We start from the raw sequence: 17,980 nt of genomic DNA on the forward strand, positions 1-17,980 counted from the left end.
ACAGTCACACGAGATTCAAATTTATTCACTCGGATATTTTTGGAAAACCATTTGAAGTTTGATATATCAGTACGTCATGGAGCTCGAGGATTTCTCATGTTTATTTTAGCAAAAAGAACTCGACTTATTAAATATAACTATCATCCCAAAATTAGATAAGTAATACTCATGCAATAATGTGAATAGTATGTAATTCTGATTTGTGATTTCTTGAAAGTGAAGAAGGGGGAGGGGTCGTTCTATATATATATATATATATATAAAATCTATGAGCCAAAAAAATCTGTGAACAGGACATACATATTGCCCGACTTCCGGCAGTTCTATAGATTGGATAAGGTGCCTACAGGAACAAACATCATCTGTTGACCGTTCGCTCAACATATGCTCAAAACAGAGCCGAATGATTAAAATAATGTTAGAGAACGTTCACATCGTTAACAATATACATTTATTGAATGGTTTCGAGGATAACACGTGCTTACTCAGACTCTTGAAAACGCATTTTGCCCGAGAACATAGTCAATAAATGTTTTGTTTTATCTTTCATTTTAATTTTTTTTTTTTTTTTTTGACATTCATTTATTTCTAGACTGGTACCCTGACATTGGTTAACGGGTGCAAGCGCCCTAAAAAACCTTGTAATTCCTAGCGGCAGCGACTGGAATCAAGGGCAGAGAACCAGTGCTAATTTATTTCAATTAAGTTGTACCTAGCATCTTCTGGTCCATTTTCATTCGTTACTTTTGAACACCAACGAATGAAAATGAGATTAGGCTTCGCCCATTCTGTGACGTAAGCGGTGCAACATCTGATCCACCAGTCCAACATCTCACTTAGAGGTCCATCATTGATTTTTTATGCCTGCTCAGCGGTTAAACATTAGAAATGTATGGAATTCCATATACGACAGCCAACTGCTTACTGCCAACTGCCAGCTGCTTACTGCCAACTGCCAACTGCCACACATATTTGAATAAATTTTATATTTATATTGATATTTATATGAATTTAAAAAAAAAACAGGCGCGGATCCAGGACATTTTTTTCCCAAGAGGTCACCTTGGTAAAATTAAATTGACTAAATGACCATGTTTTAATTTATGTAATATTCAATATACAGTGTATGCCATTGATAAAGTACATTGTTTATTTTTATTTTCTTATTTGAAGTAGGTAATAAAATGACTATTTTATGCTTTTAATCTTAAAAGAAGTAACACCCCCACCCCCATCCCCGGAGACAACAAAACCTTTAAAGAGAGAAAATTTAAAAAAAAAAAAGATTTATCGTTTCGCAGATAAAGATGTTTTGAAAATAAATTTATATTTTCTATTATATTGTAAAGTTAAGAATTTCCTCAAATAAAAGATGTATATCTCTGTGTGTTATTATGTTTTCCATGCAAATATCTTGGGGGGTGGGGTGGGGGGCAAAGCATATTTTTTCGTATAGATTTGTATAAGAACTTTTTAAAGGTATAGCAATAATAATTGCACATGAAATTTTATTTGATAATAGTTTTTACTAAAGGCTCATAAAATAATTCTTTTAATAGGCAATCGCACCGATCTCTAACAGAAAGAAGCGAGGTGATGTAGTAGCTACACATGAATCTAATTCAGATTCAGGGGTGTTCTCTGTAAGCTTTAATCTCATCCTCCTTCTTTATTTAATGAATTTTTTTATTTACACTTATATGATCGAGAGGTCACTGTTTTGTTATTTTATATCGAAGTATTTATGTACGCCTTACTGAGTTAAAGGGAACCAAAATGGCCGGAAATGTAAGACAACAGCTCTCACAACTTGCTAGTTTATCACATTCTGGTGGATCACACAGAGATGTTACAGAAAAGTATGAATATTTATTTCATTATTCTTAGACCAACCTTGAGTTGGTAAAAAAAGCGCTCGTCACAGCTCAGTTTTGTAATAATTTCAACAAATAGGTTACAGAACAGAGGAAATTCGAAACCGCCATTTAACTGTCAGACACTTATCTACCCCAATATCATTACATTTCTATCCGTTAGAAATTATTTAAATCGTTTGTTTAGTGAAATGTATACAGAGATTTTACAGCAGCGAGACATAATAGTCTACATTGAGAAAACAGAGAAAATTCGAGTGAAAATTGATTAAAATTTATACTGGTTTGTATAGAATTCCCCTTTTTTCTGTATCGGCATATATTTTACAGACATTTGCAGAAAGACTTAAAACATCCTCAGCTAGCATAGGTTCAAGTTTGTTTAAATGATCATTTGGGGGAAGGATCAACATTAGCTGCAGATCTGTAGCTCTCTGAATAAAAATTATTGATAGACCGGAGAGCTACAGTGCCACCCATTGAAAAAACTGTATATTTATTGCCACAAAAAAATGCGCTGGGTACTCAATTTATTTTTCCATGTTTTTAAAGCTGTAATCTCAAAATATTACTAACCGTGTGTTCCTAACATATTCTTTGACTCTTTCCACAACAAAACATTCCTAATAATTGTTGTTAATAGTCCTCCTGGCCCTGATATTGCAATGATCGGATATTTCGCTTATTTATACTGCCATATTGGTTTCAAAGATACTTCGATCCAATATGTTTCGTTCAGATGTTAACTACAAGAGAACTTGATAGAGGAGAGAGTAATTTTTTTAAATCTTCCATTTTTTGCAATTGAGGTAAGAATTTAGAAAAATTAATCAAGAATCGAGCGCACTTTTTTGTGCGCAATAAATATACAGTTTTTTCAGATGGTGGCACTGTAGCTCTCCGCGGTCTATCAATATATATTTTTTTGGAGAGCTACAGATCTGCAGCTAGATCAACATAATCTCAGCGAGATGTCATAGCAGGGACCTATATACTAACGGGATAGGCAACTCCTTCATCGCCATGTTTATTTACCCAAAACATCATGCACGACACTACAAGTTTTTCAGTCTACTTTTATTCCCAGTAAACAGGATGTTTTCTGATTATTATCATTTATTCCTCTTCTGTATTGGAATTGATTTATTAATAAATTTTAAAGCATAATGATAATATAATTTAAATATAAAGAAAACAAACACCGAAATCGGCAATTTCTCGTAAATATGGTCGATCGGGGCATGTGCTGATTTTGCATAAAACAAAATTACTACTAAGATAAGGAGTATAAGACGTGCTAACAACAAATCTTGAATGATTTTTTGACAGATAAAGGATTTGAGCTCAAATATGCGATAACTTTAGAGATATAATTAATCAAAGTTGACTTACGAGATATCGCAAGACTTGTTGTAGTTGCTTATCCCGTTAGTATATAGGTCCCTGTCATAGGGACTAAAAGATTTGGTCGGACGTGGACGTCCAACCAAATATTTTAGTCTACAACATCTCACTGAGATTAGGATCAACAGGTTGGGCACAGTTCCTTTTTCGGGGAAGTATTACTATAAAATGGGATTATACCTCAGGCTCTTTTCAGTAATAAAAACATTACTGAATAAGAGAACTTTGTCATAATTTTTTATTAATGCCTCAAATCCATTTATTAGATAAAAAGTGCATAAAAAATATGATGTGTATAATCTTTACTAAACAAACCTCGCTGACCGAAAAATTCGTTCCTTCAGTGCTGCAGAAAAGAATAAGATGAGATGTAATCACATGGCATCGAGAATATTCTTCAAATGGATGTGAATATTTCCATTAAAAGTATTTTATTAATTTTCAGAAAAATTCATTCTGATTTCATAGAGAACTTTTGAACATGCATAGGAATTTCAACCAAACTTGCCACTTTTATTTTAATTTTCCCTGTTTATAAGTGGTAAGAAAAGTACAGAATCTCATAAGGGCATTCATTCTAAAACCATTTTAAAAGACTGTTGTTTGAAATTAAATATTTCAAATGATTATTTTCATCTGTAAAAGAAGCAGTGGTATTTTAAATTACTTTTATGATGTAATTTAAAGAAATAGTATAAAATTAAATTAGAACGAATAATTTCATGAACGAGTTAACAAATGCTGAACATATTCAATCTCACAATTATAAAAATCTTCTAAGAAATCTATATCATAGAAATACATCAATCTGTGCAGCAATAAATATTGCAGTTATAAATATTGCAGTTTTGAGCAGATATACACTTAACAGACTATATATTTAGAGGATATGAAAATATTCTTGCACTTTACCTTTTATTCAAAGCAGACACGAGAATAGAAGCTAAACGAGTGAAAATTCCTGAATACAGTAACGTTTTTTATTACTGAAATGAGTTATAATTCCCTAATAGTAATACATCCCCGAAAAGGAACTGTTCCCATCCAGATCAAGGGGAGTCACGATAGGAGACCAAATTTTTACAAAGGAATATAGGGGGGATCAGATTTTTTACACAAGAATATATAGGAAAAAATCTATTAAAAAAAACAACAGAAAAGCCATGATTTAATAGGCATTTTTATCGAAGCATCCTCATGAAGAGTAGATTCAAGTTTGTTCAAATGTAGTCATGATGGGGGTGGCTCAAAGTTTAGCAAAGGGTTATATATATATATATAGAAAAAATTGGCTTAATAACAATAAAGCCATTTGTAATATTGATATGGCATCCTCCTCCGGTAGTTTAAAATTCAACTCCACCCCATGTAGCCACTGCCTTCTTTTCTAGCCAATGTGCTCTGGTGAGTGATGTGACCCATAAGCCTCTTGTAATAATTCAGAAATAAATATCAAATAAATCAAATATATACAAGGGTTGTCGAAAAAAGTTTGTGGACAATGACGCTTTTGTTAAAATAAATGGTTCCATATAAATCTTTTGTATAACAAAAGCCATAATTGATCACATTTATGGAATGATATTTTTGTAAAAAAGCATCCTCATAGTGGGCACGGACCAGTCTGACTTTAAGCTAATTTAATTATAACGTCAAAAATTTGGATTTTGATTTTTAACCTATGTTCATGGACTTGCACTACATCAAAATGTCATCAAAACAAACAGTTTGTACACACAAGCTGCACAGTCCAAAGCTGCGCTAAATTTATAATAACATCACGAATAGAAATCTCCATTTTCAGCAAATTACATGTGTTTTTAAATACTTGCAGTGTCTTCAAAGAGCCATACCTGCCTTTCCTACGACACGGCCAATTCAAGTATTTAAAAGGAAAATAACAAAGCCTTTTAATTGATACATGTTATTTTAAAAATCTTCTTCTCAAGAACCACTGTGCCAGGAAAGATGAAACTTATGGGGAAACTTCCTCAGGTAGTGAAGATTCAATTTTGTTCAAATCATGACCCCCAGGGGTAGGGCGGGGCCACAATGGCCGACCAAAGTTTTACATAGAAATATATAGGAATATTCTTTGAAAATCTTCTTCTCAAGAATAACAAAGCCATAATTGACCACATTTATATGGAAGCATCCTCAGGTAGTGTAGATTCAAGTTTGTTCAAATCATGACCCGGGGGGTAGGGCGGAACCACAATGGCCGACCAAAGCTTTATATAGAAATGTATAGGAAAGTTCTTTAAAAATCTTCTTCTCAAGAATAACAAAGCCATAATCAGTCAAGGGCATCATGGAAACAAGTTATTTTTGAAATAATTTGTTTCAGTTATTAAATGTCAACATTTTGGGTTATCTTCCCCTGATTATGCTTTTCTTCAGTAACTTATTCCTGTTAATAACAAAGCCATTATTGATACTGGCATCTGAAAGGATTTAGTCATGCTGTGCTTGGGTTATTAAGTACATGGCTGACAGTAAAAGTATCTATCTTTAACATTTAACATATTGAAATCCAACAAATTATAACTTATTTCAATTATTTCATCCTTAACCCATCTCACTTTAAAACTCTTGCACAAAAATCTACAGCTTTGCACAAAAAATGTAAGACATAGAGATTGTACAGTAATATCCAAAGATTATAGGAAAATTAGTCTCAATGCTGGCAAAATTGGCGGAAGATGTGTAATTGACCTCTGAAAAGTTAATGAAATAGAATTATATCCTTGAAAACTATCATATTAAATAATCATATCTTAGAAAGAGTCTATTAAAAGAAGTAACATATAACAATTTTCTTAGCCTTAAATCATCTTAAATCAGCAGCAAACTCAAAATATTAATGTTTTTTGCAAAACTAATAGGTGTTTTTCTTTTTAAGCATTAACTCAAATGAGTTACTTTTTTGTTTAGTACTTAATAAATGAAGTAACATAAACAAGTTATTTTAGAATATAACTTGATTCCATCATGCCCCTGATTGATAATTGATCACATTTATATGGAAGCATCCTCAGGTAGTGTAGATTCAAATTTGTTCAAATCATGATCCCCATGGGTAGGGCGGAGCCACAATGGCCGACCAAAGTTTTATATAGAAATATATAGGAAAATTCTTTAAAAATCTTCTCAAGAATAACAAAGCCATAATTGATCATATTTGTATGGAAGCAATCCTCATCATGAATCATATAGTGAAGATTCAAGTTTGTTCAAATTATGACCCCCCGGTGGTAGGGCGGGGCCATAATGGCCAAAGTTTTACATAGACATATATTGGGCATTTCGTGTGATCTGAAATATTTGTACGAAACATTTATGGTTTAAATGTCCATGATTTGGTCGGCTGAACATACCTGGTCAGATTCTACAAACACGTCCACAGGTGTTTTTTTTTTCATTTAGTTGAAAGTATTATAAATCTCTTAACATTAATGTTTCACAAAAAATAAACACCTAAGATATTTAATTCATATAGATGCATGATACCTGTACATGTACATTATACAGAATAGAAGATTAGAATTGAATTCGCTCGAGAATCAAACTGAACCAATATTTATCTAATTCAAAATTTTAATACATCAGTACATAAAATGAAACTGACGAAATAAATGGTTGTTTGAATGAAAAAAAAAAATAATGCCCCATGCCAGGCTCGAACCAAAAAACTTTTCGATTCCAGTGAACTGAACAGGTAGCCAAATTTACTGAGCTATCACCGCTACACATACACAAATGATTTTAAAAGGACAAAGAAGCACCACATTCACACTTTCGGATTTTTTGGGAAAAGTCATTTTTTAAAAAAGTATATACGTTTCTCTGAATTAAAATACACACAAATAACGTTTCAAAATCATGGAGAGAAGACCCAGAGATAGAAATTTTTTTTAGAAAAACATGTTTAAAAATGTACCATTTTGTACCAAATTTCTGATCTGGCCAATTTTCAAGTTACTTTTTAGCAAATTAAATCTCAATTTCGGGAAAATATTTTCCTTTCCTGTTGCACAGGAACCCGATAAGTAAAAAAAATGTTAAAATTTCATGTGACTTGTCGATAAAATTTTCACTTTTCAATTACGCCCTGATTCCTGCCAAATGTCAATCAAAAGCGCCCTCGTTCTTCTTTAAAAATCTTCTTCTCAAGAATAACAAAGCCATAATTGATCATATTTGTATGGAAGTATCCTCAGGTAGTGAAGATTCAAGTTTGTTCAATTTATGACCCCCGGTGGTAGGGCGGGGCCATAATGGCCAAAGTTTTACATAGACATATATAGGAAAATTCTTTAAAAATCATCTTATCAAGAATAACAAAGTCATGATTGGTCTTTGGACTACTTTTGGATTTAAACTATTCAATAATAAACCAATTTCTACTTTTTCCTAGCCACAGTGCTCAGGTGAGCAATGTGGCCCATGGGCCTCTTGTTCAATACCCTTATTCTATACAAGATTTTTAGAGAATTATAAAGATAAAACAAGCTAGCAGCTATGACTTTGGGTCATTGAAATATTTAGGACTGTTTTTTACCAATTAGATTCTTTCAAAGTGTTATGTTGTATTATAAATCTCTTACATTATTTATACATGTATAATAAAATAATAAAAGAAAACATAGGAAAAATGCACAGAGAAAAAAAAAACATAGACAAGACACGTGCGCTGTTAGACTCGAACTCACAATCATTATGTCTATAATTCAGCAAGCATACCACTACACCACGAAGTCATTGTAATCATATGGATAAATTTAAGACAGATTGTTAAATCTTAAAATAATTTTAAGAAGAAAAATTAAATACATATTTTCAACATTTTCAATATGAAGACCACCTTTAACCAAAATTATCTAAATGTAATGAAGTGCAGTCATATCCAAATAAAATTATTCAGAAGTTGTTTTTCTGGTTAAGGGTGGTCTTTTGCTACAGTTTGTCATTGTTTAGGGGGATACCTCAGTATTTACTATATTCTCCATATAAATAACACATTACAGAGTACTTTTCTGTAAATACAAAAAAATCGATTATTAGATATATCTATCATCAGAATTGTATGAAAAGCTTTAATTTAAATGTATTAACTATATTTCTTTACTTAATTTTGTATTTTTCAAAAATATATTTTTTGATCAGTTACGCCATATATGGCTTTAAGGCATGTATAAACTAACATTGTATGACAACAGTTTGGTTAAACAATGTATTTAAAAATAACTACTAGAGTAGGCGAAAGTGACTATCAAATGCGCTATGGCTCTTTGTACAAACCATTGAAAATTTGTATAAAATAAATCTCAAATCAATAAACTAAATATATTTCAATAACTTTGAGTTGTTTAAACAAATATTTTGTCTGTTACATCATTCAACTGTATTAAAACAATATTTTTTATCAGACACTGTCCCGTTTGGACGGCCGACATCGCTTTTTCTGTCAAGTTTTGACACATATTTGTAAGAGTTTTTGTTTAGTATTTGCACTGTCTATATAGAAAGTGATACGTAAGATATCAAAAAATGATTATAACCTCTTTATTTGTGTTACATATAATTAGCTCTACTGGTCAGAGACCAGAAGAGCTTATGTGATAGTAATGCATCCTTCCGTCTGTCTGTCTGTAAACAGTTTTTCAAAATGCTACTCCTCCTACAGTTTTGGTCTGATTTCAATATAACTTGGCACACAAGTAGACTACACTAAGATACACAATTCTGTGTATCGGTTTTTTATTTCGATGAACAGTGTTGACATTATTCCTAAAAATAGAAATTTCTGTTAAATAATTTCAAAATGCTACCCCTAATACAGTTTTAGTCTGATTAAAATGTGGCATGCAAGTAGACTACACTAAGAACGTAAAGAGACTTAATCAAGGCTCATTATTCTATTTATTGATGTTGTAAAGTTTGAATTCCCACGGCTACTTTTGCTAAAAGTAACCAGAAGTCTCTGTCGAGACTGTAGCTCTACTGGTTTATACTTAAAACAAAGGAAGAAAAAAGTAGCAGTTGGGATTTGAAACTTTAAAACAGCAATAAATAGAAAATTGATCCTTGTCAGTCATCAAAATTGAAACTGATGCACAGAATTATGTATCTTAGTGTAGTCTACTTGTGTGCAAAGTTATATTGAAATAGAAATTAGCATTTTGAAAGAATTTCACAGAAATTTCTATTTTAAGTAACCATGGCAACACCGTTCATCGAAATCAAAAACCGATGCACAGAATTATGTATCTTATTGCAGTCTACTTGTGTGCCAAGTTATATTGAAATACAGTTTTGAAAGCATTTCACAGAAATTTCTATTTTTAGTAACCATGGCAACATCATCAAAATCAGAAACCAATGCACAGAATTATGTATCTTAGTGTAGTCTACTTGTGCATAAGCTTTTCTGGTCTCTGACCAGTAGAGCTAAAAACCAGTAAAGCTTCAGTCTCGACAGAGACTTCTGGTTAGCTCTACTGGTCAGAGACCAGAAGAGCTTATGCGATAGTAATGCGTCCGGCGTCCGTCCGTCTGTCCGTCTAGCTGTCTAGCTGTCTGTCCGTCTGTCCGTCTGTCTGTAAACAATTTTTCAAAATGCTACTCCTCCTACAGTTTTGGTCTAATTTCAATATAACTTGGCACACAAGTAGACTACACTAAGATACATAATTCAGTTTTTGATTTCGATGAACGGTGTTGCCGTGGTTACTAAAAATAGAAATTTCTGTGAAATTCTTTCAAAATGCTACTCCTCCTACACTGATTTCAGTATAACTTGGCACACAAGTAGAATACACGAAGATACATCATTCTTTTTATTGGTTTTTGATTTTGATGAACGGTGTTGCCATGGTTACTAAAAATAGAAATTTCTGTGAAATTAAACTCCTCCTACAGTTTTGGTCTGATTTCTGTATAACTTGGCACACAAGTAGACTACACTAAGATACATAATTCTGTGTATCGGTTTTTGATTTCGAAGAACGGTGTTGCCGTGGTTAATAAAAATAGAAATATCTGTAAAATTGTTTCAAAATGCTACTCCTCCTACAGTTTTGGTCTGATTTCAGTATAACTTGGCACACAAGTAGAATACACTAAGATACATAATTCTCTGTATCGGTTTTTATTTTGATGAACGGTGTTGCCATGGTTACTAAAAATAGAAATGTCTGAAAATGGTTTCAAAATGCTACTCCTCCTACAGTTTTGGTCTGATTTCAATATAACTTGGCGCACAAGTAGACTACACTAAGAACATAAAGAGACTTTATCAACGATCATTATTCTATTTATTGCTGTTGTAAAGTTTCAAATCCCAGCTGCTTAAGTACTTTTCTCTTCCTTTGCTATAAGTTCAAACCAGTAGAGCTTCAGTCTCGACAGAGACTTCTGGTTTTTATTAAGTTTTGACTTGCTCTATATAGAAAATAATTATTTTAAAATTAATCTGAACACTTTTTATAAGAGTTTATGGCATTTTAACCTTGGTCTGTGCACACTATCTGCGATCTTTAAAGACCCCAATTTTTACAAAAATATTAAGTTTCATCAATAAAAATTAAATCATTATGAATTGGTTTTTCATAAGAAATATTTTGATATTCAATAGATTTATTTAGAACCATTTATTTTCACACAAACGTCATTGTTCACAAACATTTTGGACAACCCTCGTACATGTTCTTACTTTTCTAAAATTCATCAAAATTTTGAATTATTATCATCTTCTTGATGACTTTTCTAACATAGGACATATCATGGCAGATGAAGAAATACAGGGTTTTCAGATATCCTCTTGTTTATTAAAACACTATATAGATTTCTCCATCAAAGTTTGATTTGGGTACATAAAATGGTAACTACAGAATATCATCCTTTGATTTTAGCTATGGTATCACTGAAATATTTCAGTTTTGCAATGAACACTTTAATTAAGGGTTTGCCCAATATTTTGAACATGAGATTTTATCTTGATTCAGCTAATTTGCATGTTTCATATAACACTGAAACATGAGGGAAAGAAGCAAGCCATTTAATGCTGAAGTATAATTATTGTTTGTGATAGATATATAAACGTCTGATATTGAAATACAAACAAGCACTTTATGCTAAAGTACTGGGTACTGAAAACTTGCTGATTTCAATTCTTGCAGAACAGTGATTTTGGTATTCCATAATTTAAGTTCTTATGCAAATAGCTGTATGAAAAAAAAGTCACATATATAATTTTGCACAGAACAATAGACATTATAGTAGTCATTTTTTTTTCAGTATTCTTATTTCATACAATGAAGAAATGATGTTTGTGATATACTTTGTACTTTGGCTGCAATTAGGAGAAACTATCAATTGTTGCCCCAATTATATAGACCATATTCAAGGTTTAAAAACATTTATGTACCAATAACAAAGAGCACAAAATCGCATTGGTAATAATTTTAGATTCATACTCAGAAGCCCCTCTGTTCACTCATATATAATTTGCTTTTAAAGCTAATGATTTTTCTAAATGACAACTTATTTTGTCCACTTCAAGTAAAGTTTAAAGGGGATAACTTTGTAATGGAGAATCATTGGAAGGTCAATCTTAGTACGGTATTAAGATTATTCATCTTAAAGTACTAGTACACTGTACATCAAAACCTTGACCCAAGGTCACTCTGCCAAGTTCAAGGTCACTGGCAGAAAAAAATATAAAATTTAGTCTGGGCTATAATTTTATATAGTATTTGTCACAAAAACTGCCTTACACAAGTTTCATCAGTGTTGCACCTTCCACACTTCTATAACTTCTGTTCCCTGCCCAGAGGTGTGATGAGTAGAATTCTCTCTGCACTTTCAACTGCTATTCAATAATTCATGCTTCTATACTCACACAAATGTCACTTCTCTTCCTTGCCAAGAGTTTTGATAAACTTCTCTCCATCAGAGTTACATTGATGTTCTGTAAAACTCTTTTTTTGAATTGCCTAAGATATCCTCAATATCCCACCTCTACTCTGTTCTTATTCCTCACTGCTAACAGTCTGCTACAAAACCCTGGTACTCGCTGTTAACAGTCGGCTACAAAACCCTGGTACTCACTAACAGTCTGCTACAAAACTCTGCTACCCAATGCTAACAGTCTTCTACAAAACCCTGGTACTGCTAACAGTCTGCTACAAAACGCTGGTACTGCTGACTGTCTGCTACAAAAACCTGGTATTGCTAACAATCTGCTACAAAACCCTGCATTCACTGCTAACAGTCTGCTACAAAACCCTGGTACTGCTAACAATCTGCTACAAAACCCTGGTACTGCTAACAGTCTGCTACAAAACCCTGGTACTGCTAACAGTCTGCTACAAAACCCTGTATTCACTGCTAACAGTCTGCTACAAAATCCTGGTACTGCAAACAATCTGCTACAAAACTCTGTTACCCACTGCTAACAGTCTTCTACAAAACTCTGTATTCACTGCTAATAGTCTGCTACAAAACCCTGTATTCACTGCTAACAGTCTGCTACAAAACCCTGGTACTGCAAACAATCTGCTACAAAACTCTGTTACCCACTGCTAACAGTCTTCTACAAAACTCTGTATTCACTGCTAACAGTCTGCTACAAAACCCTGTATTCACTGCTAACAGTCTGTTACAAAACCCTGTATTCACTGCTAACAGTCTGCTACAAAACCCTGGTACTCGTTCTAACAGTCTGCTACAAAATCCTTGTCTTCATTTATCATGTTTATGCATTTATTTATATTTTTTTATTAGAAATATTGTAGTGAATTTTTATAAAAAATCAGACACAGATATATTTATTAAGAAAACTGAAAAATGCAGAAAATATTTTTACCTTGACCTATAGTCTTGGTACAGTTGCTTTATTTTTCAGTTAAAAAAAGTTGTATTATGATGATTACTGATAATATTAGGTAGTGCAACTAATACTGGCCAACTACTTTTTGTGTCATTGTTTATTCATAATTCATCAGTTTAAAATCATTCTGTGATGATTTATTTTCTTGACTAAGGAAACTTTCTCTACAAAAACAAAGCATATATTGAGTGGTTCATGACAATTGATATTCACAAATTGAAGTAGGTCACAAAGCAGATATTTCTCCCACATGAATAAAAGTTGGTTTACAATATAAAGCTATAGTTTGATATATGACTTCACCATGTATTGTTTCACACTGCATCTTAGGTATGCTCACCTAAGTCAAAAGTTTTTAAGTTATTTAATTTTATATATGCATACAGGTACAAGGGAATATTGGAAACCATTTTGAAGACAGGAGGCAGTGAAATGCTGCCAAGCTTGCAAGCTTTTGTGGAAGCATGTATGTAGACAATTTAAGCAAATTGGAGATTTAGTGCAGAAATACAACTGGGTTTAAATTTTATGAACAATGAAAGACAGCCACTGTTGTAATCACAAATAGTGAATTCAATACAATATAAAAAGCAATAAAAAAACCTAACATGGCTTTGGGTCTTTTTCTTTACACTGAAGAAATGTCCTTGAAAATTTTGTAAGGTATTCTATCATTAGGAATGCTATGATTAATTATAACAGTAGTGTAGTATAAACTCCAAATTTTTTATCTTTTGTCAGTGGTGAATGAGAACGTGAGCTTGGTGATTTCTCGTCAGCTGTTGTCCGATTTCTGTGCTCACCTGCCCAATCTAGACGACTCAGTGGCAAAACAAGTCGCCCATTTCACTCTGGAAAAAGTTCACACAAGAGTTATTTCTTTTGAGGAACAGGTTTGCATACTAATTTTTAATTTTATAAAACAAATACCGATAGTTAAAGTGTTTCCTATAAAATAATGTGAAGTATATCTTGATTTTTTTTTATATAGGTAGCTGCAATCAGACAACATTTAGCTGACATTTATGAGAGACAGTCCATGTGGCGAGAGGCTGCTAATGTCTTGGTGGGAATTCCCCTGGAAACCGGACAGAAGTAAGTCATACTCAGCTTGAAATTCTCCTGTTAACACAATCAAACCTTGTGTTGTCAATAAAACTTAGAGAGATATCCAAGACTTTGAGAAATTGATAATGAAAAAATTTCTAATGCCCTGGCCCCATGACCATAAACTGAGAATTATAGACTTAAGTTAAAATTTTGATTCGGAATAATTTTACTTTTATTTAACATATGTTCTTAAAATATTGCAGTTATGTATAATATTTAAATTCTAATGATGCAAATTCAGGTTCATTATCTTCTTTTTTTCAAAAGTTATATTGATTTGAAATTTTGATTTAAGTCTATTCTCAGTTTATAGTCAAGGGGCTTGATAAATGTAGCACTAGTCTTCTTCAGCGATTCTTGATAACATTTTTACAGCCAAAGACACAATTTAACACCTAGAAATTTTTACAAAGATCAACAATAATTTCTATAAAAATAAGAGCTCAGTCTGCATATTTTGGGACAACCCTCATATTATATATATAAGAAATACAAATTACAGTAAATACTATACATTAACATAAATGAGTAATTTTTAAAACAAAACTTAGGGCATGTCATGTGTTGTCAAGAAGAGCTATGTTTTTGCTCATAGAACTTCAACCACATTGAAATACATGTACTGCAAGGGAGAGGGAGTTTCTTATACTTACAGGCAACCCATTTCAGATGATAATTCCTGAGTATTACCAAGTATAAGAAGATAAACATGGCACTCCATGATAATTCCTGAATTTTGCATGAAATTTTCACAACTAAACACAACTTTCTTGTTATAATGCAGAACTCGAATGAAAAAAAAACAGTAACAGGGAGATTTTCATAAATAGACTTAAACTTTTGTTTTTAATTGCAAAACTTTAAAGTGTAAAATATTCTATATATTAATTAAGTTTATAAAACAGTAACACATAATAATTAGAACAAAGGAGGAATTAATGTGTGACATTTAAGCTTTAAGCGCTCTTATAACATTCAGAGGAGTGCCTCTTCTGTTATGAATTAATGTTAATATAAAGATCTGTTCTTATATATCGAACAGAATAAAGCTAAAAACAAATAGTATTATATATGGCATAATTTGAAATCAATTCTTGTATGATCAACAGTTTATTAGATAGATTGAAAAGGTAATTGATAATAACAGGTATCAGAGGTGTCGGCAAGTATTTCACATTGGGGAGGCGAACTAGATTGAAGAAAGGGGGGGTCCTACTCTTAACTATCTTTTTGTGACATAAACAAAATAATTAAAATTTCTGCCAAAAATGTTGATATTGTCGCTGCATTTTATTTCCGGAAATATGCATAGCATTTCCGACATTTTTTTATTTCATTTCCGACATTTTTTGTTTTCATTTCCGACATAATTTTCTTTTCATTTCCGGAATTTACCTGTGCAGCAGTTCAATGTTTTCTAAGTAAAAGAAAATGAACTTTCAAAAGTATTTATACCAAAATATTAATAAAATATAATAAAAAAAATGTACATGTATTCATATATGTAGCACTAAGTCTTGGTAAAAGTGTTCAATGAGCAAAAACTTTTTCACCAAATTTAATGTGCACTAAATTAAATGTCAGTGACAGCACTGAACTTATGTCCAAGTCTCGGATAGATTACAAAATTGTATTTAAATGATTTATTTATGATTTAATCCTTTAATGTTTTCATAAGTAAAGTTATTAAATCTATTAATATAGGTACTACTTTGAAAAATGTCGGAAATGAAAATAAAAAATGTCGGAGATGAAAACACAAAAATGTCGGAAATGAAAAGTTGATAATTACCAAATATTCCGGAAATGAAATGCAGCCGATATTGTACCCTTTCAATCAATAGCCTAGTAGAGATATAGTACAATTAAACATGCAACAACAACAACCATTGAAATGTTTCACGTGTTTTTAAGTTATTTATATGTTCCATAAAAAAAACTGGGACATTGTTAAAAAGTTAGGAGCTAGTTTTTATATTATTTATTTTCGAAACCCATACATGTAGAAAAAACTTTGAAGAGTTTATGACGATATAAAAATTAAAATACACATAAGTTTCTATTATTGCATAATATTTGTTGTTACTTTGAATCTTTCCAAAAAAATGCATAATTATGAAATTTTGAATGAACAGGGTGATAAACTGATATTAAATCATTCATTATCCCTCTATTTTTGAAATGCAGAAATATGTATGACATTCTTTTTAAAAAAAAATCAACTGAAGATGGTAAAGTACTTGATATTACCCAGTATTTTGCTTTAATTTTATAGCTTACAACTTCGATTCATCAAAGAATTCCTAACATCGTCCTATTGACAGATTGATTTATATACAATGAACATGCAGGCCTGTTATATGCGGGAAGGTTTTAGGGACAGCTGAGGATGGGGGGACTAGTTTAATTTTTCCAATTTTCTCCACTTATATCTGTGAATAGTCTTTTTGGCTTAAGTTTTGAAATGAAAAAATTTCTTCGTTCACATGCTGCTTGCACCCCCCTCTTAATACACACTTTTTGTTGCTGTAAAGTCAAACTTAGGCAAATTCAGCATGTAAAAATAAAAATAAAATAGAATCCCACCCCACCCCCAAAATATAGAATTTCCAAAAACATTGCTGGCTGAGGCCTGAGGAAGAATTTGTTCCAAACTTGCACATGGAGCAATAGAAAACCTGCTTATTGTTTACACACACCAGGTATACAGGTATCCCAATTAATTAGCGTCTGTGTAAACAATAGCTTTCACACTTTGCTGCTCCACTGACCAGTTGACCACCGATTGCTGTTATTCTTGCCGCTCCATTGACTACAGATATTGTAAATACAAATTTTGTGATTCTGTATTTCTAAAAATTCATTTTTCTAAATTTCATTTTTTTTTTGCAAAATTATTGGGACGGCGACTGTTGCCCCTTTGCTGATGCCCCTTGGGTTGAAAGTTCTTAAAAACTGTACCAGTATATTTGAATCAGAGCTTGAAAGTAAAATTAACAAATGTTTCAGTTCAGTCTATATAGGATTCTCAAAGACTTCATTAAAACAAAGAACATTTATTGTAAAAACAAAAACAAAAACAAAAAAACAACTAGAAACCTACAGAAATTATTGATTATTGTCCTGATACAGAATCTCATGGATATACAATGTAGTAATTACTGAAGTGGTATAAATATATCACATTTTCTTTTCCACAATCTTTGATATAATGGCAGGTAGCATTCTCACATTAAATACGAGGGCCGTTCAAAAATTAAGCGGACTTGTTGCACAGAAAAAATATTTGTCGACATAATGGAACAAAATGTCACACATAATAAAAAAGAATCTTTACTTATATGGTCTTAAATTTCATATCAAAATGTTGTAAATTAGTATCAATTTTAAGTAATTTTTCAGGACAAATCATTAAGTCACGGAGCAGCAAAATCTTCGACGTCACGGGCATTATAAGAAAATATGTGATTGAGCTTTCATTTTCTCAACATTTTCCCAAGAGTACCTGTACAGTTTGAGTTGCCTTATCTACTCAACATCCAAACACTATTTCTTGTCAAGCTTAAAATCTATTAAACAAGTAAATAATATTCTTTTTTTTGTTTTAAACCCAAAATCTGCAGGTATTTATGAGATACAGTGTGGTATTGGTGACTCTCAATCACGTTCTTTACAGTCCGGATAAAGTTTTCGTCGATAA

General features: G+C 32.0%; 2 protein-coding genes across 2 annotated transcripts in view; both read left to right on the forward strand.

The window, feature by feature from the left end:
- LOC134244601 (transient receptor potential cation channel subfamily M member-like 2) overlaps positions 1-17,980 on the forward strand; it is a 117,597-nt gene that overhangs the window by 67,408 nt on the left and 32,209 nt on the right. The gene's annotated exons all lie outside the window — the stretch shown is intronic.
- LOC134244604 (COP9 signalosome complex subunit 4-like) overlaps positions 1,736-17,980 on the forward strand; it is a 58,646-nt gene continuing 42,401 nt past the window's right edge. Inside the window, exons 1-4 of the mRNA XM_062726859.1 lie at positions 1,736-1,859; positions 13,557-13,636; positions 13,912-14,063; positions 14,162-14,265. Of these exons, the coding sequence (XP_062582843.1) occupies positions 1,777-1,859; positions 13,557-13,636; positions 13,912-14,063; positions 14,162-14,265 (419 nt within the window). The 5' untranslated portion in view covers positions 1,736-1,776. The remainder of the gene's footprint in view (positions 1,860-13,556; positions 13,637-13,911; positions 14,064-14,161; positions 14,266-17,980) is intronic.

This window comes from Saccostrea cucullata, unplaced genomic scaffold (assembly GCF_032062105.1).
Source record: "Saccostrea cucullata isolate Sc308-1 unplaced genomic scaffold, CSIRO_AGI_Scuc_v1 ctg33, whole genome shotgun sequence".
Lineage (NCBI taxonomy): Eukaryota > Metazoa > Mollusca > Bivalvia > Ostreida > Ostreidae > Saccostrea > Saccostrea cuccullata.